Raw genomic sequence first — 24,430 nt, forward strand, 5'->3', positions numbered from 1 at the left:
TTCGATAAAGAAATTGAACTAAAAATAACTAGTTTTTGAAACATTAATTTTAGATATAAAAGACATAAAAAAGTTATTGCATGTACCGGTAAAATTATTCTCACTTTTTCAAAAAAGTTTAAAGGGTTGATTTCGAAGGGGATCTCATCCCACATGAATTAGAAGTTTATTGGCTCATGCGGGGTTAAATCGAAGGATGTGCACGAGCAGCAAGACCCGAGGGAGGGAGCAACATGACCAACCCTCAGAGCATACTCCCACAATATTTCAGCATAGAATATACTCCACACGAGGGTCGAATCCGCAATGCTGGAGAATTTATTCTCGCGTCACCTCAAGTCTTACCAACTCGACTATGCCCCTGTGAGCCACTTTTTCAAAAAAAACTTGGTGTCCTGTACGACAGTCTGATGGACTTGTTTTCGCGAGACAAGTTGATCGGTCTATATTTAAAATGAAAAGTGATAGTTTTGACATAAAAAATAATGATATTTCATGGGTCTAGTCGAGTATAAAATTTATTTTATAAAATTAACTCGTAAGACCATCACATATAAGTTTTGTGTTTTGAAAATATATTAAAAAGCGTAGCTCAATAAATGTGAAAAAATTAGTATGTTTTTTGAGCTTAAACTCACCCATAAATTTCTAGTCGATGGTATCGCAATAATTTCGACTACGAGATAATAATAATAATAATAATAATAATAATAATAATAATCTATACTATTATATAGAAGTTGAGTACCTTATAGTAACTAATTTTTGGTTAGTCACGATACACTAAAAACAATCTTCCAATTCTATTCACTGTGTCCACCTTTTTCTCAATGTCTTTTTCTTTACTTCTTTTTCGTTTTTTCTTCAACCAAATTATATCATGTTTGTTTTATAATTAATTTTACATGTATATATCTCAAATATCAAATTGATTATATTAACATATTAAATTTATATTATTTTTTAATAATTAATTTTTAATTACCATAAAAACTCATAAAATATTATATATTATATGACATTGCGTGTGTGCTTTCATCGCTAGTAATAATAATAAATTTGGCATCAGAATAAATGAATAATCAGATTGAATTTGGTTTTACAATTAAAAAAATATATATGTGGAAATATTACTGTAATAAAGTTTGAATCCAACATGTTGAGGAATTCCGATGAAAGAGGAACACTTCTGCCATCTGTCAATTTTCAAATAAATGGGCTGAAAATTAATGGTGGGCCTCTTCAAACAACACCAATACTTCCAAGCAAAAGCAATTGAAATTACTTGTCCGTATTATCAATGGAAATATTTTCGTGGGCTTAACTTTAAGCAAAAATACTGGGCCGGGCCCACATCGACAAATTGTTTTGAAATGGGCCCACCTGTGATCAAGGAAAGAGGTGATCCTTCGAAGTGGTATGTTTTTTATCCTCGTAAATTTCTTGATCTTTAATTTAAAAAAAAACATATAATTCGCAGAAGATATTGATTTTTTATTTTTAAAGACGGTTGATTTTTTAAACAAAAAAAAAAACCAATGATATGGAAAAATAAAGTTTAACATGTTTAATTTCTCTCCAAAAATTTTACTTTTCTAAAATATTTCTTATTCTATTGATACCACGCCAAAAATTTGATAGATAAAAAAAGAGTTATTTACACCAAACACCCCTGTGAAATATTGAAAATGCACACTTCTCCCCTGTGAAATTTTAATAGGCATCTTCAACCCTAACCTTTTAAAAAATTAGCACACTCGCCCCTTCAGATGAGTGATTGTTGCACACGCGCCCCTCATGCGACTGGGCAAAGATTTTGATTTTTTTTTTGCACCAAATACCCCCGTGAAATATTAAAAATGCATATTTGACCTTTGTGAAATTTTTAAATCTATTCAACCCATAATACACAATTTTTATTAAAATTTAATTATAAAATATTTAGCAAACACTTTTCGTTTTATTAATTTTATTTGAATTTTAAATTTATTATGATTATATAATTATTTTCTAAAAAATATTATTATTTTATCTTGTTATCATTATTTTATTAAATTTTCTTCTTGTTTCCAACTTCTCAAATAAAAATGCATTCATAAATGAGATTTAAATACCTAAAAGTACCAAAATATTAAATCAAAATGATAATTTCATGCATATTACTTTTCAATTTAGTATTATATATTTTTGAACCAAAATCTAAAATTTTTAAAATGAATTGCAGAATTTGCATTAAATAATCATACACAATATTTATTAAGATCTAATTATAAAATATTTTTCAAACATTTTTAATTTTATTTATTTTTATTTTTTAATTTAAATTTATAATTTTTAATTAATTTATTTCTAAAAAATTATTATTTTATCTCGTTATCATTATTTTATCAAATCACTTTGTACTTTCAACTTTTTCATTAAACATGATTCATAAATAATGATTTAAATATCTAAAAATATCAAAAATATTGAACCAAATGATAAGTTCATGAATGTTACCTTTTTGATTTAGAATTATATAAGCATGTTATTTTTTATTATTTATTAAAAATTGTGCAATGCATATTTTCGAAAAATTTAAATTTTGGTTCAATAATATATAGTCCTAAATCGAAAAAGAAATATGTTTGAACTTATCGGTTTAGTACAATATTTTGGTACTTGAAATTATTTAAATACTTGTTTATGAATGCATGTTTAATAGTAAAGTTGAAAATATGAAGAAAGTTTAATAAAATAATGATAACAAGATAAAACAATAATATTTTTAGAAAATAATTATATAATCATAATAAATTTAAAACTAAAAATAAAATTAATAAAACAAAAAGTGTTTGCTAAATATTTTATAATTAGATTTTAATAAAAATTGTGTATTATGAGTTGAATAGATTTAAAATTTATTTTCACAGGGGTCAAATATGCATTTTTAATATTTCACAAGGGTATTTGGTGCAAAAAAATATCAAAATCTTTGCCCAGTCGCATGAGGGGCGCGTGTGCTAATTTTTTAAAAGGTTAGGGTTGAAGATGACTATTAAAATTTCACAGAGGAGAAGTGTGCATTTTTAATATTTCACAAGGGTGGTTGGTGCAAATAACTCGATAAAAAAATACCGATATGTCTATACATAATTGTGGGAATCCATGTCACGCAGTATGTATATATGTTGCATACTCATTGTATATATTTGTGCGAGTATCGCTTATGTGACGTCAATATATTGTATGTACAACTTTGAAATATGTAATCGCATTCAACAACTGGACGTTGCATTAGCGAGACTCACGTAGATATTTATAGTAAACTGTTGTATATGAAAATTTATATTATTATATATATCATATAATATAATATAAAATAGTTATCCCCATATAGAATTAGGGTTAATTGCATACATTATCCCTGTGAAATATCGAGATTGCTAAAAATTCCATATGAAAAAATAATGATCTACTAGCTCCCTGTGTTTTTTAATCTTGAACACATATCTTCCCGTGTTTTCAAAATTTGAACACATTACCCCTTGTCTGTACATATTTTCAGGAATATTTGTGCATAAAATTTAAAAAACAAAGGATTTAAAGTCATATATGATTTTTAGCAATCTTATAATTTCACGGTGGGTGGTAATATATGCAATTATCCTTATATAACTAAAGCTACTTCTCATGTGTGAAGTGTGATTGGTATGATGATTATGAAAATAGAAAAAAGGTGTGTGTGAAGACAAAAGAAGAGGCATGGGTGCCATGCCAACAAAAAGTAAAGGAAACAAAAGAGTAAAACAAGTGACAAACGACACATATTGGGAGGGCAGACAAAGTGGAGGAATGTTAATTATACATACACACATACATACATATATATTTCTGTGTCTATACATATATATTATCACTTCCAAATTTTATATTCCCATCATTGTTTTCAACAAATATAACTTTATAGCTTTCTGAAAAATAGAAAATGTTATCAAGAATGAAACAATCGTAGCTCCACAAAAAGATATGTTAATTTGTCACATATCTTTATACTTTATCCGACGTTTAATTCAAACTATACAAATTATTAATTAATGATATAAATCATTATGTTATCTATTTATAAATTTATCATATATATATATATCATCTAATTTTTTAATCGTCGAAAACTAAGAGTTACACAACATAAGCCACATTTTGTATAGATGTCTTATGGTGACTCTCAGATTATAAATATTTGGATTATTTTGATAAATGATGTTTACTTTGTGTCAAATAATTTTTATAATAAGAGATTTAAAGTATTTAATAAGGTCAAAACTTTTACAAGTGGAAAAAAAGTTGAAAAATGGGATTTTAATATTCTTTATTTGAAGCTCATGCTTTTTACCACGACAGATACATTTGCTGTAGCATGGCAGGCTCGTGGTTGTACGAAAGTCAAAATTAATTTCACTTTTCACTGTTCCAATATAAATTATTTCCAACTTGGAAAAAAGGAAAAATAAAAAGAAAATAAATTGTTTTGACATTTTAGTTGGCATCCAAATTTTGAGTACACCAAATCTTGAACAGAGGGACAGTATCAATATAGCATGCTACTTTTCCATTGTATAAAAAGATATGGGGTCACGGGGTGTAAAAGTGGAAACTCCCCAAAGAAAAATAGTCACATTTATACATTTTAAAAAATATATATTTCCTATTATAAAGTTTTAAAATATATTTTTCAAAATTTTTCCATAATGTTGTGAATTTGGAACCCTGGTTTCTAAAATTTAGCCACATTAAATAAGTAAAAAAACGAATTAAATTGTTCATTGTGTTCAAAATAGTGCACATGGAATTATATGTACTTGGGGAAGCAACAATTATCTTTACTTGAAGAATAGGTCGTGGGATAAAATTGTGTTTGGGGGGAAGTATTTTAAATCAGTGAATTTTGATTATAATTTTAGTGTTAACAATGAAACATTAAGATTTTAAATAATTCATAACTTAATTATTTACACATTACTTTAATAGATTAAAATTGATTTCAAATTACTACTTTATTGGATGAACTTAAAATTCATCCTAATTATAATGAATTACCAAGCGTAGCCTAAGTTTCTGATTATGTATTTGAAATATTTTGCTTATTCGAAAACAAAGTGTCAATATTCATAACAACGATCTTTTTGTATGGACCTCAGATTTCTCCATGAATAATGGTAAATCATGATAATTGTATTACTCAAGTATTAACGATAAATTAAAACAAAGAAAATGACACCTTTTTTGTTCGTATATATATATGCTTCGCCCAAGGGAAACATAAACAAAAAAAACTCAAACATATCAGAAAAGGGTAAATGAAAGATAAAACAGTGATAAAAATGAGTGAAATTCTGAGGTGAGAAAAGGTACAAAATTAAAGTAATTGTATTAACCAACTAACCATTCGATTAACTTAATTAGGTCCCACAATCACGCGTAATTAACACTCGATCCCGATTAAATTAGTTGTCAGCCACCACATTTAGCATTTTCTAGTTTCAAATCCGTATTCCGCATAATCCAAGAACCATAATTAATTAAAAACGAGTATAAGCCACGCTGTTAGTATGATTAACTCTGAAAACATCTACATTTTAGTTTCAATACTAATATTATAATGATTTGATATATTGTTTAATAAAAAATAATAATGGAATATTAATTAAGGGTTGTGATGGTCACGAGATTGATATAGCACAACTTATGAAAGTATTATCGTACTAATGCTATCGTTATATAAAAGCCCCATGGAATAAGATTATATTAAGGGTTTGTAGCCAATAAATTCAATTTTGTAAATTTGGAAGATATAATACTATAGATAAGACAAAATTGAGAGATGTCGAGTGCAACTATTGATCAACTATTGATCCTCCGTTGGCTTCGTCTTTGATTGTCTTGTCAATTATTTGATTCGAGAGTAATAAAATTATATTAAAAATAAAAAAAAATGTTTTTACGTTGGTAATCCAACTAAACATATTTAAATTTATATCGGCTCATGATGTGTTAGAATTCAACATTTCGTCACACACTTTGCACATTTTAAAATCTCGACGGGTATTTTACGGAAATGAAATATATGTTATGATAATTAATTAATTATATATATTATTATTATTATTATTATTATTATTATTATTATTATTATTATTATTATTATTATTATTTGGGGTGGAGTACAATCTCTCAATTAAAGGGAGCAATCGACTCGTTTCTTTACATGACTTTTTTGTATTCATTGTCCCTCAAACTCGCACATATTTTGCTTTACTTTCTTTAATTTTTTGGTCTTTAGATCCTTTCACTAGGATACATTATGGTTGCTAGGATGAGCCTTTGAGTGGAACTTAATCTACACAATAATTTTTAGAGTGTGTGTTTAATTTCTCTATAAATAAATACTCTAAAAAAAACGCATAAATAAATACAAAATTTAAATCATCCATAAAACATATTTGAAAAAATGTATTTATCGATATAAAAAAAGATCAGCTTCAAACTATGAAACTCATGTCAAACAAAAAAACTATAATCCATAATTCAAATGTAATATATTTTTTTTGAGGTTGAAAATGGCTCACACGATTTTCAACTCGATGCTGCTCGCATTAAATAGGTTTTCTTAACATAAATAGAAACACGTACGTAGTTTGAACTTTGAAGACACTAAATTAGTTAACAAAAGAGCAAACAATTTGAATGAAAAATTCAAACACAAATACAATCATGGGTACTCAGATCAATCAATGCAAGCTCAAGGACAGCATTTTTTAGCTGCAAAAGAAAAAAAAAAGGTGTTTTGTGTAGACACACACAGCTGATACAAATTAAGACAATTTCTTGTGTAAAAGAAGAGTACTAATCATGGCTCCAAATCAGACATTCTTAAATATGACACAGACTTAACAATGATGAAAAACAATTTATAATGATAATGTTGATAAGGTACAAATAACATAAAACCAACCAAAGTGTTAACCATTTTTCATATATTTTGGATGCAGAATAGATACGATAGCATGGAATCATGGATTTATTCGACTCTATCGTTGAAATAGTACTCCAAAATATCGATTTAATGACTCAAAAAGGGTTACATTTATATGTTCACTTTGACCATGCCATAACATTGAATGTTACGGATCATGAAAAAAGAGTCATGACATTTTTATATGTGATATACACATATTTTTACCTGTAATTAATACACAAGAGCCTATTCTTGAATGGGGTCAGTACGTAGGCCTAATTATAGTTTTTTAAATTTTATTTTTTTTTGGATAGAGCCTCTTTATAGTTTTGAAACGGATCATTTAGGTCTAGATTTGCTGGTTCATTCCAATTAAATTTTGTTTTATTTTTATTTTTTATAAAAGTTTTAACCATATAGAAAAATAGTAATAAAATGAAATTATAGAATCAATCAGATTTACTTAACTAGCACGAACATTTAATTTTCTAACAAAACTCCTATAAAACAATTTTACGGGTAGATTTTTTTGAAACAAATCTCTTTATGAACTATTTTTTTATTTTTCACTATAAATATAGCGAATAAATCCGTCTTTCACGAATAAATTCATAAAACCGTCTCACAAAAAATCTACCTTCGTGACGTCACGTGACATAAACAGTTACAAAAAATGAAGAGCAAAAAACAATTGTATCTGATGAAAAATGAAGATCAAGAAAAAATTATATCCCACGAAAGATAATAAAAGGAGGGGTAGCAAGTTTTATGACATGGCCAAGAACACGGTGGGTCTGAAGAGGTCATTTCATGTTTACAAACATTCCATACTCCACCTCGTCAATGCACCCAGTAATCATTTTTTTCTGTCACTTGTTTATTTAACTTCTCTTGATCTTGAATTATATATATATATATAATTATATATAGTTTTGCTATCCTATTCACCCACCAAGTCCACGTAATGTGTCCACCATGAGGTGACATTCAACTATTGGATGTGATGAATAGCAAAATTGTATATATATATATTTTGATATAAATATTTGTATTATCATTTGACAAGAATTAAAGATTTTTAATATACAAGGCTAAAGAATTGCAGAGGGTGCAGGCAGCAGCTTGTGTACAGTTGCAGAAGCAAACAGCAGCATAAATTTAAAGCCCGTCTGCCATTTTCGATTTCCGAGCACACAACGCCTCTCCTCTTTTTTCTTTTTTAACCACCAACTTTCTTTTTCCTCAGTAGCTTCATACCACTCTTGTAAACCCATTATTATTTCCTTGTCACATTAAATATCGTTTTTTGACATGTTTACTGTTACCTTCGATCTTTTCCTTTATCATTCTTGCAGATCTTCGAAGACCCTCGTGGTACCTTCAAAGCCACTGGCTCTCTTCTCCCTTGCATAGAGGAATTAGAGAGAAAGAGTGCATAGTTTTAAGTTTTTTCTGGGTGTTTAGAAGTCCCTTTTCTAGACTTAGGCGTTTTTCTTCTTCCACTAGCAGAAAGTCCCAAAATTTTAGCCCCTTATTAGGGGCCTATGAAAAAAGCTTATGAATTCGGCAAGATTCAGCAGTTAAGAAATTATGCTCATTTCTGAGGAATCCCGGGTTTTGAGTTGTAAAGCATTTGATTTCACCTTCCATCAGGTGAATGTTTGGAGCTTTTAGTGTGAACAATATTGATTAATAATTTATAGACGTTTGCTGCTCGTCTTCCGAGCCGTTTCGAAAGGGTGCCTCTTGTGTGTAAAAGGAAAAGAAAGAAAGCATTGTTTTGTATGTATGCGTATTTCATATATATAATGTACGCATTCAAGGGTAACAAAGCTGCTTAACTTTTGTTGAACTATTTTGGCTGATACCTTTGCCTTTTGAGTTTGGTGGTGGAACTGTGTTGGTTTTAATCTTTTGGCTCATTCAAGATTGTCCATTTCTCCTTCTGAGATCACGAGAAATATTACTAATCGAATACGGGAACCAAGAAAATCAACCTCTGTTTCGGAGAATCTTTGTTCGTGAAACTCTATCAAGCTGCTCAGTGTGTTTTAGAATTTTCTCTACTGTCGTGGGTTCGTTTGCTTTTGCTTGCGAGTTAAAGAAGTTTAAGATTTTGTGGTTTCTGAGGAAATGGCTATGGTGGCGCAGCAACATAGCTGCAGCAGCAGCAGCTTAAATAAGAATCTTGATTCAGGGAAGTATGCGCGGTACACGGCGGAGCAAGTGGAGGCCTTGGAGAGAGTATATGTGGAGTGCCCCAAACCCAGCTCTCTTCGCAGGCAGCAGCTGATTCGAGAATGCCCCATTCTTTCAAATGTCGAACCTAAACAGATTAAAGTGTGGTTCCAAAACCGCAGGTAAAGGATGCATTTTGTTCTCTCTCGAGTGTTTTTGTGTAATTTTTTATAGGTAGCCGTTCCTGGATTGCTTAATTAATGAACCATTTTTTGTTCAGCTAGCATTTTCATATTTAATAGTATTGGGAATCGAACAATTTACTGCAAATGATCAGATCTTGATTTTGGTTGCAATATGGTTCTGAAGAATCTTAACTTATGATTAAGGTCTATTTTTGGTCATTTGTGGATTCTTATGTGCACTTTGAGGGCGCTTAGACAATGGTAAATGAATGTAGGTGCCGAGAGAAACAGAGAAAAGAATCCACTGGACTTCAGAGTGTGAACAGAAAATTGAGTGCTATGAACAAGCTTTTGATGGAGGAAAACGATCGCCTCCAGAAGCAGGTGTCACAGTTAGTATCCGAGAATGGGTATATGCGACAGCAATTGCGAAGTGTATGAAAATTTTTCGTCTCTTCTTCTTCTTCTTTTTTTTTAACTTTCTATTTGTTTTATATTTTGTTTTTTGAGATGTGGTTTTTTCTTTTCTATTTTTTTGGGCTTGTAGTTGGTTCAAAGCATTGAGCTTGTGTTATAGATTATCGAGAAATAGTTCTTCTGCGAATATCAATTGAATTACAAACCTATACGACGATTCTTTGTAACCTATTGTATATAAGCATACATCAAATTTATTTATTCCTCTAGTCAATTGATCTATGATCATGTATTACTACCTGATACCTCCTTGTATGGAGTTGAAAGCAGGCAATGTACCTGAACAAAAATGTACTTTGTCCTGAAAATGACAGATTAGATCTTCATATTTAGTCAGTTAGACGGTGTTTGATTTTTTGTGTTTGAGGTATACTTTTTGTTGTTGTTCTCAAGATGTTCATCGAATCACCTTCAGTCGCAGTATCTGACTCTTGTATTAACTCGATGCAGTCACCCATGGCAACCACGGATGCAAGTTCTGAGTCTGCTGGCGATAAACCCCAGCATCCTGTCAAAGATGCTAATAACCCTGCAGGGTACTTCATTTTATTCTTTGTACTTTACTCATGTGTATTTGGGTGTGTAAAAGGACGCACTTGCAATTATTTGGTACTCGCGTTTCTGTAACATTTGTGTGTGCTTCTGGCAGACTCCTTTCGATTGCAGAAGACACCTTGGCAGAGTTCCTTTCAAAGGCTACTGGAACTGCTGTCGATTGGGTTCAGATGCCTGGGATGAAGGTCTGATCCGATCTAAGCTGAAATAGTTCAGCTACACATTCATTTTTATGTCCCGCAATCAATACAGTAGTTTCATGTAAAAGTTTAAAAACTTCATTTGTTACTATGCATCCTTTTGTCAGCCTGGTCCGGATTCGGTTGGGATCTTTGCCATTTCACATAATTGTAGTGGAGTGGCTGCTCGAGCCTGTGGTCTTGTGAATTTAGAACCTATAAAGGTAAGTAAACAAGATAGCCTAAGTTGTTTTTTCTATACGACTCTTTAGTGTCTACTTTTATCTAATTGGATGACTAGTTCTCTTCCTGAAAGGCATTTTGATTTTACAGATTATGGAGATTCTCAAAGATCGTCCATCTTGGTTTCGAGATTGTCGAGGGCTTGAGGTTTTTACTGTGTTTCCTGCAGGAAATGGAGGAACCATTGAACTCTTGTATACACAGGTAAAAAGTGTGATTTCATCATTTTTATATATTCGTTGGTCAGGTTTGCTTGGTATGCTAATGATCTTATGACTTTCAGACGTATTCTCCTACTACTCTGGCTCCGGCACGTGATTTTTGGACTCTTAGATACACAACCACATTGGAACATGGGAGTCTTGTGGTATGCATTTAATTGAGTAATATTTTTTTTCATTTATTTAACACAGCAATGGCTTTGAACGAGCCATCAAGTCTATGACATTATATTTTTTGCTGGAGCCAAGAGCTATAGCTAGTTGTAATAATAAAATATAAACACAAATAATTTAATCTTTGTACTTGTCCTCGTTACATGATAAAACTCATGTCTAGATCCAGCACAATTAACACCCCAAAAGTGGCTTCTTCTGAGAACCAAACTTGTGAGTTGTAACCTTTTGTTGATACAAACTGCAGACTCTTTTGAATTGTATGATGGTCATGACCTAAAGTTTATCTTTTGACTATGTCCCGATTTATACTTGAGTTTAGGCACAAGGGCAGTTGATGTAATACCCAGGAAGCACCTCTGTTATCGACTTAAATATGTTTACAACATGTTGCATTTGATATTGTTACTTTTCCCTCCCTGAATTTGGTGCTCTTTACTTTCTATATATACTTTTCATTTCCATGGAAAAGAGATGCCTTGTACAAAATTACTTGATGTTTGAGTAGCCAGAAGCTGTGATGTTTTAGCGACATGGGCTTGTGGTTTTTAGATTTCTCCAATTTTCATCCTTGAAGGTATGTGAGAGGTCGCTTTCCGGAACTGGGGCTTCTCCTAATGCATCTGCTGCATCACAGTTTGTAAGAGCTGAAATGCTTCCATCTGGATATTTGATTCGGCCATGTGAGGGTGGAGGATCAATCATTCACATTGTAGATCACCTTGATCTAAAGGTATACCCTTGCACAATTTGGTACACATATTTAACTATTGACCTAAACTTGGTTGGCATTTCACACCATCTTTCAGGCATGGAGCGCGCCGGAGGTGCTCCGACCTCTTTATGAATCATCTAAAGTTCTAGCTCAGAAAATGACTATTGCGGTGAGTACATGAATGGTTTTTGTCGTACTCTTTTGGTTCAGAAATATGGTTTGTTGCCAACATCTTGTATGATGGCATAAACCTGTGTAGTAGCATAAACCTCTACCAATAGGAGATAAACATGGGTTCAAATCCATGGCAAATACAAAAACCCACACCCCATTGTAATTTTTTTAACATTTTAAAAAAGAAATATGGCTTGGTGGAGTAGTTGGCGTCAAATTGTAACTTAACTACTCATTTGTCAGGCACTGAAGTATATCCGGCAAATAGCTCAGGAGATAAGTGGTGAGGCAATAGTTAGTCTTGGGAGGCAACCAGCTGTTCTCCGCACTTTCAGCCAGAGGTTGAGCAGGTACCTCCTTTACATTTCTCAAGTACTGCCGTAGTTTGACCATTTTGACCTTGATTTGTTGCCATTCCTGAAATCTGTTATCGATAGGAAAAAAAAATAACAAGAAATTATCGAGTTGTTTCGTACTCATTATCCAAGGTTCCAAACCATATTTTGTTTCCCTTTCAAATTTCTCGACACTTCTTTTTTACTTTTAGAAATCAGTGATCATAATATTATATTGTATTAGAAAATACTAACTTTAAAATAGTTTTTTATTTTGTGACACCACCATGTGAATTTCTGATATGATTAGTTTTTTCCTATAAAAACAATATAAAACATACAGCTTATAACACAAAACATTTTATTTATGTTATTTCTATAGAAACTTTTTGTTTGAGAAACTCGAGCTCATTTGAGAAGGCACAATGTAATGGTTTTATGTTAAACATGCCTCCACACATGTAAGTCGGATTAGAGGATTATAAGCTCGGTGGTGTATATGTGCAAATTTGTTGAATTTGAAGCAACAAGAGCTACTTAACATCAACTAATGGAATATTTGAGATTTTATTCCTCTTAGAATCTTGATCATGTGACCTAGTTCTGATATCATTTTGAAACCGCTTGTGGCTTGTCCCATAAGTTCAACATTCAGTAGTTTAGTACTTACAATTTTGTTAAAACTCTTTCACGAAAACACAACAACAGGATCCAGATTCCAGACAAGGCCTTTGTACCCAGTTTTGTGCACGTGATACTGTAATAAGAGTCCGGGATTGTCTTTGACTGTGTGTTCTACTATGCAGAGGCTTTAATGATGCGATTAACATGTTCAATGAAGATGGTTGGTCATTTTTAGACGGTGACGGTGCTGAAGATGTAGTGGTTGCCATCTGTTCGGCCAAAAACCTGATTAATGATTCGAACACTCTTTCTCTGACGGGAGGCGTTCTTTGTGCAAAAGCATCTATGCTACTTCAGGTTGTATTGATATGCTACTAAAGGAACAGCAATTCTAACTCCGTAAACGTTTGTTTATGTAACTTTCTTTTTTTTTCCCATTATTTTTTTTAAAAAAATTTGTGATCTATATATTTTAACTGATTTCGCCATTTATTTTGTTAGAATGTCCCTCCTGCAGTGCTGGTTCGGTTTTTGAGGGAGCACCGGTCAGAATGGGCGGACTTTAACATTGACGCCTATACTGCTGCCTCTTTGAAAGCAAGCTCATACGCATATCCAGGAATGAGGCCTACAAGATTCAGCGGAAGCCAAATAATCATGCCACTTGGTCACACAATTGAACAGGAAGAGGTATGTGCTTTTCAACCTATATTCATGAGTTACTCTGTTTCAATGTGATTTGTAATTATAAAGTATCATTTGATTTCGAGAGCTTAAGTTTTATGATGTTGGATTTCAATTAACAACAGAGCCATTTGTATTCTAAGTTTCTAACCTGTATGGTTTTGCGGCTTTTGCCTTTTTGCGTTCAAGATGCTTGAAGTTGTTCGATTGGAAGGACACTCATGTACCCATGAAGATGCATTTTTGTCTAGGGATATTCATCTTCTACAGGTAATTTCTGGCATATTCTTCTGGTCCAAAGATATTTGGGAAGATATTTCCTAACTTCTTGGATGATCAAAACATAAACTAACATCCTTCTCTAATTGATCCTTATCCACAGATATGCAGTGGAGTCGAGGAGAATGCAGTAGGAGCCTGCTCTGAGCTTGTTTTTGCTCTGATTGATGAGATGTTTCCAGATGACGCACCATTGCTGCCTTCTGGTTTTCGCATAATTCCACTTGATCCAAAATCAGTTGAGTTAAAAAAATTTCCATCTATTTATTTATGTTAAGATGCCAATATAATCCTCGATAAATAGATAAACGCTGATATGCCCAATAATAATCCTTGTTAATGAGTAAGTACATGTGAGGCACATCCTTGTAATGTTTGTTTTCCTTTTCAGCTTTCAGATATACATTTTATGTAAGGTTTATTTGAAGATTGTATTGGAGAATAAAATTTGTGCTTGGTTTAGTTTCTGAAAACGTACATTTTCATTGATGGATGTCAAGTCATGTAAGATGTGTTAGGCTAGCTATGTCAAAATCGTACATTATTTAGTGTACATTTACATATGGGCTATTTAAAATTTGAAGTATAGTACGAGTTGGGGTAAAATATGATAATCAATTATTTTTAGGTAATGATGAAATTTTGAAATGAGAGTAATAATTATGTCGAGATATATGAAAATATACTTTTAGAAGATTTTATTGGACACTCTGATGTACATTTGGTAGTATTTTCGGTTATGGGGAAAGGTTTGTGGGGGAACAAATCTCTATTATTTGTAGCTAATTTCTGTTGTTCATGCACAACATTTCATTTATGCTAGCTAGTTAGTTATCTCTTCGATCCTGTGATTTACAGGATGCATCGACTTCTCACAAAACTCTCGATTTGACTTCAAGTCTCGAGGTTGGAACTGCTACAAACCATGCTGCAGAAAATGCATCGTCATCTTACAATGCACGATCAGTGTTGACCATTGCATTCCAATTCCCATTTGAGAGCAATTTGCAGGTCAATGTTGCAAATATGGCACGACAATACGTTCGCAGTGTGATTTCCTCTGTGCAGAGGGTTGCCATGGCCATATCGCCATCAGGATTGAGTCCTACGGTCAAGCCAAAGCTATCTTCTAGCTCTCCTGAAGCTCTAACACTTGCATGTTGGATCTGCCAGAGCTATAGGTACTAATATTTAGTAATATATGCATTCAAACTTACAGGCATTCACATTTTTTCCAAGAAAAAAAAAGCAGCAAAATAACTGCGTTTCTTCTATTCGTCCATGAACTTCTTGCGATTTTACATCTGCTTAGGTATTATCTCGGGGCCGATTTGTTGAGAGAGGGCTCCATTCATCGTGAATCAGTACTAAAGACGCTTTGGCTTCACCAAGATGCCATTTTATGTTGCTCACTGAAGGTATTCATGGCTCTGAAACTTTTTGTTTCGCTTGTTGTTGAACATGCAATGAATGCACGTCTCTTTCATTGCTTTACACTGCCTACTCATGCATCATCACATTTTGTACTTGTCTTTATACAGATATTCAAATTTCATTATCAACTATTATTTTCTTGTTTGCATTAGCAGGCTCTTCCGGTGTTTATATTCGCAAACCAGGCAGGACTAGACATGCTGGAGACCACTTTGGTCGCTTTACAAGACATCACTCTTGACAAGATCTTCGACGACTCTGGTCGCAAGGCACTGTTTTCTGAATTTTCCAAGATTATGCAGCAGGTAGTTTGATTGTCCATGAACTGCGTTTCTTCTGATAATATTTATCATTGTATATGAAAATGGCTCGAAATTGTTTATCTGATAATACTCAGAACCCCCGCATCTAGTTTCTTACTACTTTTTGCCTCAATGTCTGCATAAACTGCAGGGATATGCATACTTGCCTGGTGGTATCTGCATGTCGACTATGGGACGTCATGCATCATATGATCAAGCCATTATATGGAAAGTTGCCGAGGAAGAAGAAAACAACGTTCACTGCCTAGCTCTCTCTTTCGTGAACTGGTCCTTTGTGTGACCGACGATTGAGTCTGAGACATGAATTTTCCTCAGTCGATGTAGGAATGCGTGTGTTTCGGAGGAAGGATTTCCCATTTCGGAAGCGAAAGTTGGAAGTTTTCAAATGTATGGAAACTGTTGGGGGCTGGTTTGCATTTTTTGTAAACGAATTTCTAATGTTTCGAATGCTTTGGATATTTCTTGTTCCATTGTAAATTCCGGTGGTCTGATCCCCTCTTGAGCCATTGATGAAATTTTGCTTCTCAGAATTCTCACGCTACTGAATTTATGTTAAATTCGTAATTTCAATACATGTTTGTGATCCAGATGTGTTTAATCAAGGAGTTCATATTTTATTGGTTTATTATCACACGTTAAACTACTAATTATAATGAATTTAATACAAATCAATTCCCAAATTTGTTTTTTTCTATTCGAGTAAAACCTTCTCATACAAATTAGCGTCGCAGTACATACATTCATGTTTCGACAAGAAATAACTATACAAAATAGTTTACATTGACATCTCGTGGTCGCAAATAACACCACCTATATGTGCATGTACGCCCACCTGACTGCCCCATTCTGAGTTGTGTGATACATCAAAGAGCACAAACAGATTGCAGGAATCCACAGAAACTGGAAATAATGCAGTCATTTTGAAGCCAACGACCAGAAATTTAACAAGAAAGATGGTAATGCACCAAACCAGCTAAGGAACGCCATAGCTGTAGCAGTTTCGAATTCTACGCAATGGTTCTCACCACAGGCCCCAAGATCGTTGCTGATTAGAACAGTAATTCCAGCAGATGCACAGGCTGAAGCAAATGTGAGGGTCGAAGTTATCTGCAGCAGCCAACAGAAAGAAGAATACAAAAAGCAGTGAGAGCCAAGGTGATGAAAGTCATTGCATAAAGTAAAACAACGCAGGAAAAAAATGCTATAGCCTTATCAGAATCAAGAGAATGTTATCGGCGTGTTAACATAACCAATCAAGTTGACACCCTCACTTCCTGTAATGCACATCATTACTTATTTATGAAGAAGTTTTCGCTCAAACATGCCAGTCCAAAGAATGAAAAATACCATGCCGATTTTCTTCCCTTCATCTAACTTTCACCAACTTAATCCCACAGCATCAGATTATTCATGCACACGAGCCGAGTCGAGATCAACTTGATTTAAATCTTGTCTATTCGAGTTCGAGCTAAAACGTGATCGAGCAATCCATATCAAGTTCTACTTGTGTATCAAGTTCGAGCTCAAAAGTGCATATAGATCTTGAACACGACACGAACTTGGTTAAATCAAACTCGACTGGAATTTTGACCGAGTTGCTCATGAGCTACTCATAAGTAGCTCAACTCACTCACACCTCAATATCAGATAGATAATTCTTTCCAATAGTTTGTTAATTTCTTCTCTGATATGTTTCCAAGGTCTTCAATTAGCTATTAATATTTATTACAATAGTTCTGATCCCTATTTTTGCACATCAGTGTTCTAAAAAGCGCCATCTAGGCGCTGGGCGGTCACGTGCTTCACGACAATGAGGATTTACATAAAACGTAGGGTCGTTTTTTTTTTTGTAGAAGTGTTATAAAATGTTTTTTTAGAAAACTAAACTACACATTGCCAAGCTACGTTTCTAGATTTAAAGAAATAAAATACAACCAGGCATCCCAATTCCCAACAAAACATAAACATTTTATATATAAAGATTCATGAGTGCCAGAGTTTAAATGTGCTTTAGAAGAAGATTCCAACAAGTGCATATGGTCAGAACCCTAATAATAAATGAGAATTTAACAAGCAAGAAGTCAGCCACCACTCCAATAAGAATGATGCTTTAACATATGATTTCAGTATTGCTTGTTGAGTACTTACACCATCGCCAACTGCAAATAAACTTACAACTCGGGAATTCTGTAAGCGGCGTCCGACAAGAAGTGCATAGGCATCAACAATTGCTAGTACAAAGCTCCACACGCTCTGCAAACCAGCAGCAGCAACGAGGTAGCTGCAAAGAAAGATTTTCTTGGAGAGTATTGACTATTGCTTACTTCTTTCTGATTGAATCTACCATGTTTTGTTGAAAAGCTCACTTCATATAAATCCAGTAACCAACAAGTTTACAACTTTCCATTAATCAGGTTTGTGGAGGAATCGTACATTACCTTCAGCTAATAATGGCCACGAATTACACAAGTTAGATATCAATTGAATCTTTCCCTTTTGCAAACCAGTAAGCAACATATAAAAGAAACAGTGTCAAGTGAAATCAGCTACATTTTCTGGAATTCACATTTGCTATCCGACTGCAGATACCACGACGACCCATCTCAATTACAATTTACAAACACACAACACCTACAAAGCATCAAATCCGAACTTCCAAAGGCTGAACAAAAAGGAAGGAACGACAGGAGTAAACAAGAGAGGGACGGATTACCAAAACGCCGTGACAGAAGGGAAGTCACTCGCTGTGGCCATGACCGAAAGCGCTACGGCCGCAGACAAAAGCTGAGAAACACGCAAAAAAAGGCCCCCTACTGTCCCCGGCATGCCTTGGAGATCCCTCATCCTCGCACGGTGAAGAGGCGCGTTAGCTGCACTAGCTATCAATACAAATACTATGCATGTGTAATATAATAAAAAAATATATATAAATAAAAAATTGAGCAAGGTTGAAAATAAAACAAATATATCAAGTTAAAATATGTTGATAAGCCGTTCTTTTAAATTTTAAATTGAATATGATAATGAATTCTATCATAGATGAGAGAGAAATTTTAATATAGACTTTTTTGTCATTTATCTATAGAAATGAATTATTACCTTTTAAGGTTAGATGAGTAATTTAACTTTAATGTCACATGAACGGACCTTGGTTAGTGTAGATGCCTCAAGTTTTATATATAGTATATATTAAATTGGAACCATAAAATAATGAAAAGAAATATTTGAAAAAATCTATGTTGCGTAAGAAATCGTAAAGTATTAACCATACATATATAATGATTAGAACAAAAACAAAAGCTGCATGAATCACTTAATTCATACATATATATTCTGACGCTCGGGGCGGATAAGAGGGCGGGGAGTGATTGTCGGTGCCAAGAGGTTGCACGGATAATGAGCGGCTCATGACATGCTTTTTGGCGAAGAGAGATATGAATGATCCAATATCGTGCCATAATGAGAGGGAGTCTGAGACTGTGATAGAATTAGGCTAATTCGAGGCAGCCAACCTCCAAGAACAGGGATTGAGAATACACTACAAAAAATTAGCTATTTAGCCACGGTTTTTTTTAAAACCGTGGTTAATTTATCCACGGTTTTATCAAAACCGTGGTTAAATAGCCACGGTATGAAAAAACTGTGGTTAATTAGCCACGATTTTTGAAAACCGTGGTTAAACAACCACGGTTTTTTTAAACCGTGGCTAATTTAACCACAGTTTTAAAAAATCGTGGCTAATTAACCACGGTTTTTTTTAAACCGTGACAAATTTAGCCACGGTTTTTTCAAAACCGTGGATGAGTAACCACGGCTTAAAAAAACCTTGGCTAAGTTAACCACAGTTTTTATTACCGTGGTTAATTGTAGCCACAGTTTAAAACACCGTGGCTAAGTTTTGCCACGGTTTTTTAAAACCGTGGTTAGTTAACCACGGTTTTTTTAAAAATCATGGTTAAATATAAAAACCGTGGTTATATATTTAACCACTATTTTTAAAAAATCGTGGTTATATATTTAACCATTGTTTTTAAAAAACCGTGGTGATTTTATTTAACCAAACAAAATCGCGGTTAAATTTAGCCACGGTTTTAATAAAACCGTGGTTAAATTATCAACGATTTTTTAAAACCGTGGTTAAAAAACAAGTCGTTCAAAAAAAATACTTGTCGAATATATTATTTTTTATTGAGTAATTATTATATATAATTATTGCCAAAATTATTATTACAAACATTAAATTATTATTATTGTTATTCTAAATAATTAAATAATATTTTAAAACATATATTTGTTATTTCTTCCCGTTATATATTAAAAAGTGATTTGATTAAAATTTTTATTTGTACATAATATTATTATATTAGATAGATTAAATAGATTATATATTTCAACGAGAAGGATTAGATAAATTATATTATATTAAGTCCTAAAAAATATCTAAATAATTGTAAATAAATTGATACGATAAAAAATAAATAAATATTTTTAAGCTAAAATTATGATTTTTTTATATTTAGTTTTCTTGATAATATTTTGAAAAAAAATATTAAATAAATATTGAATGTTATAAAATATTTTTTCATTATTTTAATTTTAAATATGTAAAAATTTATTGAATATTATTTTGATAAAAATATTACTTAAGTTTTACTAATATTTAATTTGAAATTATTTTATTAGAAAAACTCATCAAAACACCCATTAAAATCCGCCATAACGAGATATTTTTTTTTAATAAACAAATAAAAAATTGAAAGTTTAATTAGCCACAGTTTATTCAAAACCGTGGTTGAATAGCCATGATTTTTATTAACCGTGCCTAATTAACCACGGTTTTTTTAAACCGTGGTTAAACTAGCCATGATTTTTAAAAACCGTGATTGAATAACCACGATTTTATTTAAATTGTGGCTAAAAATAAGACGGAAATTACAAAACTGTGGCTAAAAGTAACCATAGTTTTTCATTTTGTTCTAATTAACATGAATATTTTCCATATAATATACTTAAGAATTAATTAAATATTCATTCACATGTACTTCTCGTATCCTCCCCCATTTATTATTATGTTTTTGACATTTTTTGTTTATTTTGTAATAAATTGGTCCACATAGTTTTCCCTAATATAGGTATATATACGATATTAAAATATTTATTTGATTTTTAGAGCACGTAGGAGTTGAAATAACTTAAATTAGGTCAAATTTTAACCACAAATAAATATTTTGAATACACACATTTAATTATAATAATATTATTATATTTATATTATGATAAAATATAAATATATATCTATATATCTTGTCTCTCCACAAAACCCATCACTTCCACCGCCTCACACGCTCGATCTCCCTTCCATCTTCTTTTTTTTCTTCTTCAAACATTTTCCGTCGATTTAAATCATCATATTTTCGCCGTCGGTTATCGATTTTCAAAAGGGATTATAGCGAGACACATATTTTTTAATAAACAAATCAAAAATTGAAAGTGTATTTAAACATAATAATTTTATAAGAGAATATGACTAATAAAAAATTTAAAGTCGTTTTTGGTTTTTTGACGGACAAAAATGATGAAACTGGTTCTGAAACTAAAATAATATTATTGTTTTAATTAATTTGTATTATCAGAAGACCATTATATCATTTTATTCATCATAATTTGATTAAAATCAAGTGGACATGTACCAATTAAACCATTAACAAAAGTTCATATACCAATTTGACATTTAACTAATAATTTAAATACCAAATTAATTTTTAATCAATAAAATAATTAATCCAAATTATTAATTGATGTTTTAAAAATATATATTAAAAAATCGATATATAGATGGTATTAAAATATATATTTAATTTTTGTTATGACACATAAAAATTGAAATAATATTGATCTGATCAAATTTTAAACCTAAATATATAAAGATACACAAAATACACACACGTACATACAAAATCATTTTCTATTTCCTCCCTATCCATTTCACGCGACTTTCTTCTTCTCTCCTTCTCCCATCCATTTTCGTTTCTTCAATTACCCATAACTTCTATGTCGGTGATCGAAATTTAAATCCGAGAGTAGTTCCAGAATTGTTGCGACGAGAGCTAGCTAGTGATGCCTGTTTTGTTTGGTTTCCACGCAGCCTGTTCGGACCCATATCCGACAGTCGCGCCACCGTTCGCCGCCCCTCGCCGTCGCCGATTGCCGCATACGCTAGGAAAAAGGTGGTTTAGGTATTTTGAAGCTTTATTTCGTAGCTTTGAGCCATATTTCGAAAGTTAGGGTTTTTGAATTTGGGAATTTTTGGTTAATTCGAATTTCAATGATTGTATGTTGGTTGTAGGTGCTATATTTGAGCCGATTGGAGGTAACGATCGAATTTTATATTTTTCAGGAATTTATTTCGAATTTCAGATTATTTATATTAGGATTTTTTGAATTATTACGTTGAATTATAGGATATTTGGGTCTTGGAATGCCTTAGAAATTGTTTATAAATTCTGGAAATTTTGAGCATTTATCGGAATTTTCAGAATTAAGATTTTAGTATTTTTCGTCCCTAGGATTGAATATTTGAATCGTTTGGAAGTTGATATATATGTTATGATTGATGTGAATGATAATTGTCACATGTTTGGAATAATTAGGATCACACTGAGTTTGTAAAAATTATTATGGTAATTATTTGACAATTAAGGTATGGATTGATCAGGAACGTCCCAAAAGCCCTTGCTGTATCTGCCTCAAACTCAGTTTGTTATTGTCATTACATGTAACTTGATGTTCAGGTTTCAGTGTTTCACAACAAAAAGGTTTAAGAAGATGAAGAGTGGGAAAAAAGTCTTTATGATAGCCTTCAAGCATTAACTAATGCAAGTGGGGACACTAGCTACACTACAAATACTTTCAATTCAAGGTATGGATTCCCAATTCACTAAACAAACCGATGGAATCCTCTGTCCTCACATGGAAGAATATTTTATGCATTGATGCCCTACACAATAAAGTCTTGCATGTGCCATTCAATAACATTGGAAACAACTCACATTCCTTAAGGTATTTGAAAGGGAACCTCACGGCCATTTCAAGCTTTAACCCAATAATATTTTATTTATATTAACTAAGCTCATTAAGGCATGCATGTGGCAAACAAAACCATGAGTCATCATTGGAATAATTGGAGGCATGTCAGAGCAAAAAAATCGGCCATTTCATTCCCTAATCATTTAGCATTTTCCAATCTTCTACAACTCACTTTTCTTGAGGCATTTGGAAGACAAACCCACGGCCTAGCTTGGATCACCTCCATCACAACTTGGTTCCCTCTATTCTTAGCTCATTCAAGTGTACTCCATGGGTAGAGTGTTCGGCCATGACCTAGGTGAGCTTATTCCTTTTGTTGTTGTTTCTCTTGAACCAAGCATAGGTGGTAGAGGCTTGAGCTTGATTCTATTATAGCTTTGATTTTAAGGAAGTTAAATCTAGAAATATCGTGTCAAGCTAAGCTTTACAAGGCTTGAAACCAAAGGAAAGCTTGAGCATAAGCTTGAAGTGGCTAGACTTTGATCAAAGTGGAAGTTCATCACTTGGAGTGAGATAAGAATGGAATGGCCACTACATCCTAAGCACATGGTATGATGTCTTATCTCTATATATTCCGTTAAAAGAAATTAAAAATATATACGGGTCTTTCTTTAGTTAGTAGCTAGCTAGTTTGTTAGAATTAAGTAGTATTATATAGTATAATTGACTATCGGGTTTCTTTTAATTGAAAGTTTGTTCATGGATATGTAAGTAGTGGGTGCGCTCCAATTTTTGTGTGTTGGCCATTTTGCGTCATGTTAAGTTAGTAGAATCTATGGTGGGTGCGCTCTAATGTTATAGATAATTTTGCTTTTTTTTTTTCTTTTGGTTTCAGGATATCTGCCAGAGTTCCTCTTCATCTTTCAAGATTCTTGATTTTAATTCATTTGAAATGTAAATTATATTTTGATTTCTTATTAGTTGTAAGTATTATATTGAAGTCGATATATTGAAGGTATTTGATATTTTTTCAAAATTTGTTGGAGCATAATTTTAAATTTAAAAAATATTTCAAATAATGGTTTTCAATTATTCATTTCTATTTTTTTATTCTTTAAAACCGTGGCGGTTCATCTACAATTTGTGCCACAGTTTTTAAAAAAACCTTGGAAATTTTAGCCACGGTTTTTTAAAAAACCGTGGCTAAAATTACCACGGTTTTATACAAAACCGTGGCTAACATAGCCATGATTTTTTAAAATTCGTGGCTAAAATAATCACGGTTTTGCATAAAACCGTGGCTATGTTAGCCACAGTTTTACATAAAACCGTGGCTATATTAACCACGATTTTTGTACAAAACCGTGGTTAAATTAAACCGTGGCTAAATTTAACAACGGTGGATTTAACCACGGTTTCAAAAATCATGGCTAAAACCTGGCTAAATTAATTTAACCACGATTTAGCTACGATTTTGGCCGTGGCTAAATAGCTTGTTTTTTTGTAGTGATAGAGAGAAGAATTTTAGAGAGAATGGAATGTTTTATTTTTTGAATATTTTGATTTACAAATTCTATTGGATATGGGTTACTCCCCCACTATTTATACTATCTATCAAGATTCAACT

General features: G+C 32.4%; 2 protein-coding genes and 1 long non-coding RNA gene across 8 annotated transcripts; 2 read left to right on the forward strand and 1 right to left on the reverse strand.

Moving 5' to 3' along the window:
* Nucleotides 1-8,078: 8,078 nt before the first annotated feature.
* On the forward strand, nucleotides 8,079-16,364 carry LOC140891198 (homeobox-leucine zipper protein REVOLUTA-like). Of its 2 annotated transcripts, none has more exons than XM_073299560.1 (18): nucleotides 8,079-9,357; nucleotides 9,636-9,795; nucleotides 10,288-10,373; nucleotides 10,487-10,577; nucleotides 10,700-10,795; nucleotides 10,905-11,018; nucleotides 11,098-11,181; nucleotides 11,787-11,942; nucleotides 12,019-12,093; nucleotides 12,342-12,448; nucleotides 13,240-13,414; nucleotides 13,559-13,747; nucleotides 13,931-14,011; nucleotides 14,124-14,258; nucleotides 14,879-15,201; nucleotides 15,333-15,438; nucleotides 15,607-15,759; nucleotides 15,908-16,364. In XM_073299560.1, the coding sequence occupies exons 1-18, from the start codon at nucleotides 9,131-9,133 to the stop codon at nucleotides 16,055-16,057; spliced, it is 2,508 nt and encodes an 835-aa protein (XP_073155661.1). In that variant the 5' UTR covers nucleotides 8,079-9,130; the 3' UTR covers nucleotides 16,058-16,364. The 2 variants fall into 2 exon arrangements, with proteins under 2 accessions (XP_073155661.1, XP_073155662.1); XM_073299561.1 differs by having other exon boundaries at nucleotides 15,610-15,759.
* A 91-nt stretch (nucleotides 16,365-16,455) lies between these two features.
* Nucleotides 16,456-18,647, reverse strand: LOC140891031 (CASP-like protein 5A2). 2 transcript variants are annotated; one of them, XM_073299253.1, is made up of 3 exons: nucleotides 18,491-18,647; nucleotides 17,953-18,058; nucleotides 16,456-16,884 (listed from the first exon to the last, which is right to left on the reverse strand). In XM_073299253.1, exons 1-3 carry the CDS (start codon nucleotides 18,619-18,621, stop codon nucleotides 16,693-16,695), a joined length of 429 nt encoding a protein of 142 aa, XP_073155354.1. In that variant the 5' UTR covers nucleotides 18,622-18,647; the 3' UTR covers nucleotides 16,456-16,692. The 2 variants fall into 2 exon arrangements, with proteins under 2 accessions (XP_073155354.1, XP_073155353.1); XM_073299252.1 differs by having other exon boundaries at nucleotides 17,926-18,058.
* A 3,114-nt stretch (nucleotides 18,648-21,761) lies between these two features.
* LOC140892644 (uncharacterized) lies at nucleotides 21,762-23,832 on the forward strand. Of its 4 annotated transcripts, none has more exons than XR_012152867.1 (5): nucleotides 21,762-22,013; nucleotides 22,124-22,147; nucleotides 22,569-23,161; nucleotides 23,239-23,412; nucleotides 23,699-23,832. It is a non-coding gene; the product is annotated as an uncharacterized lncRNA (long non-coding RNA). The 4 variants fall into 4 exon arrangements; XR_012152866.1 differs by having other exon boundaries at nucleotides 23,252-23,412; XR_012152869.1 differs by having other exon boundaries at nucleotides 21,762-22,004; nucleotides 23,252-23,412.
* Nucleotides 23,833-24,430: the final 598 nt, after the last annotated feature.

This window comes from Henckelia pumila, chromosome 3 (genome assembly GCF_033568475.1).
Source record: "Henckelia pumila isolate YLH828 chromosome 3, ASM3356847v2, whole genome shotgun sequence".
In the NCBI taxonomy this organism is placed as follows: Eukaryota; Viridiplantae; Streptophyta; class Magnoliopsida; order Lamiales; family Gesneriaceae; genus Henckelia; species Henckelia pumila.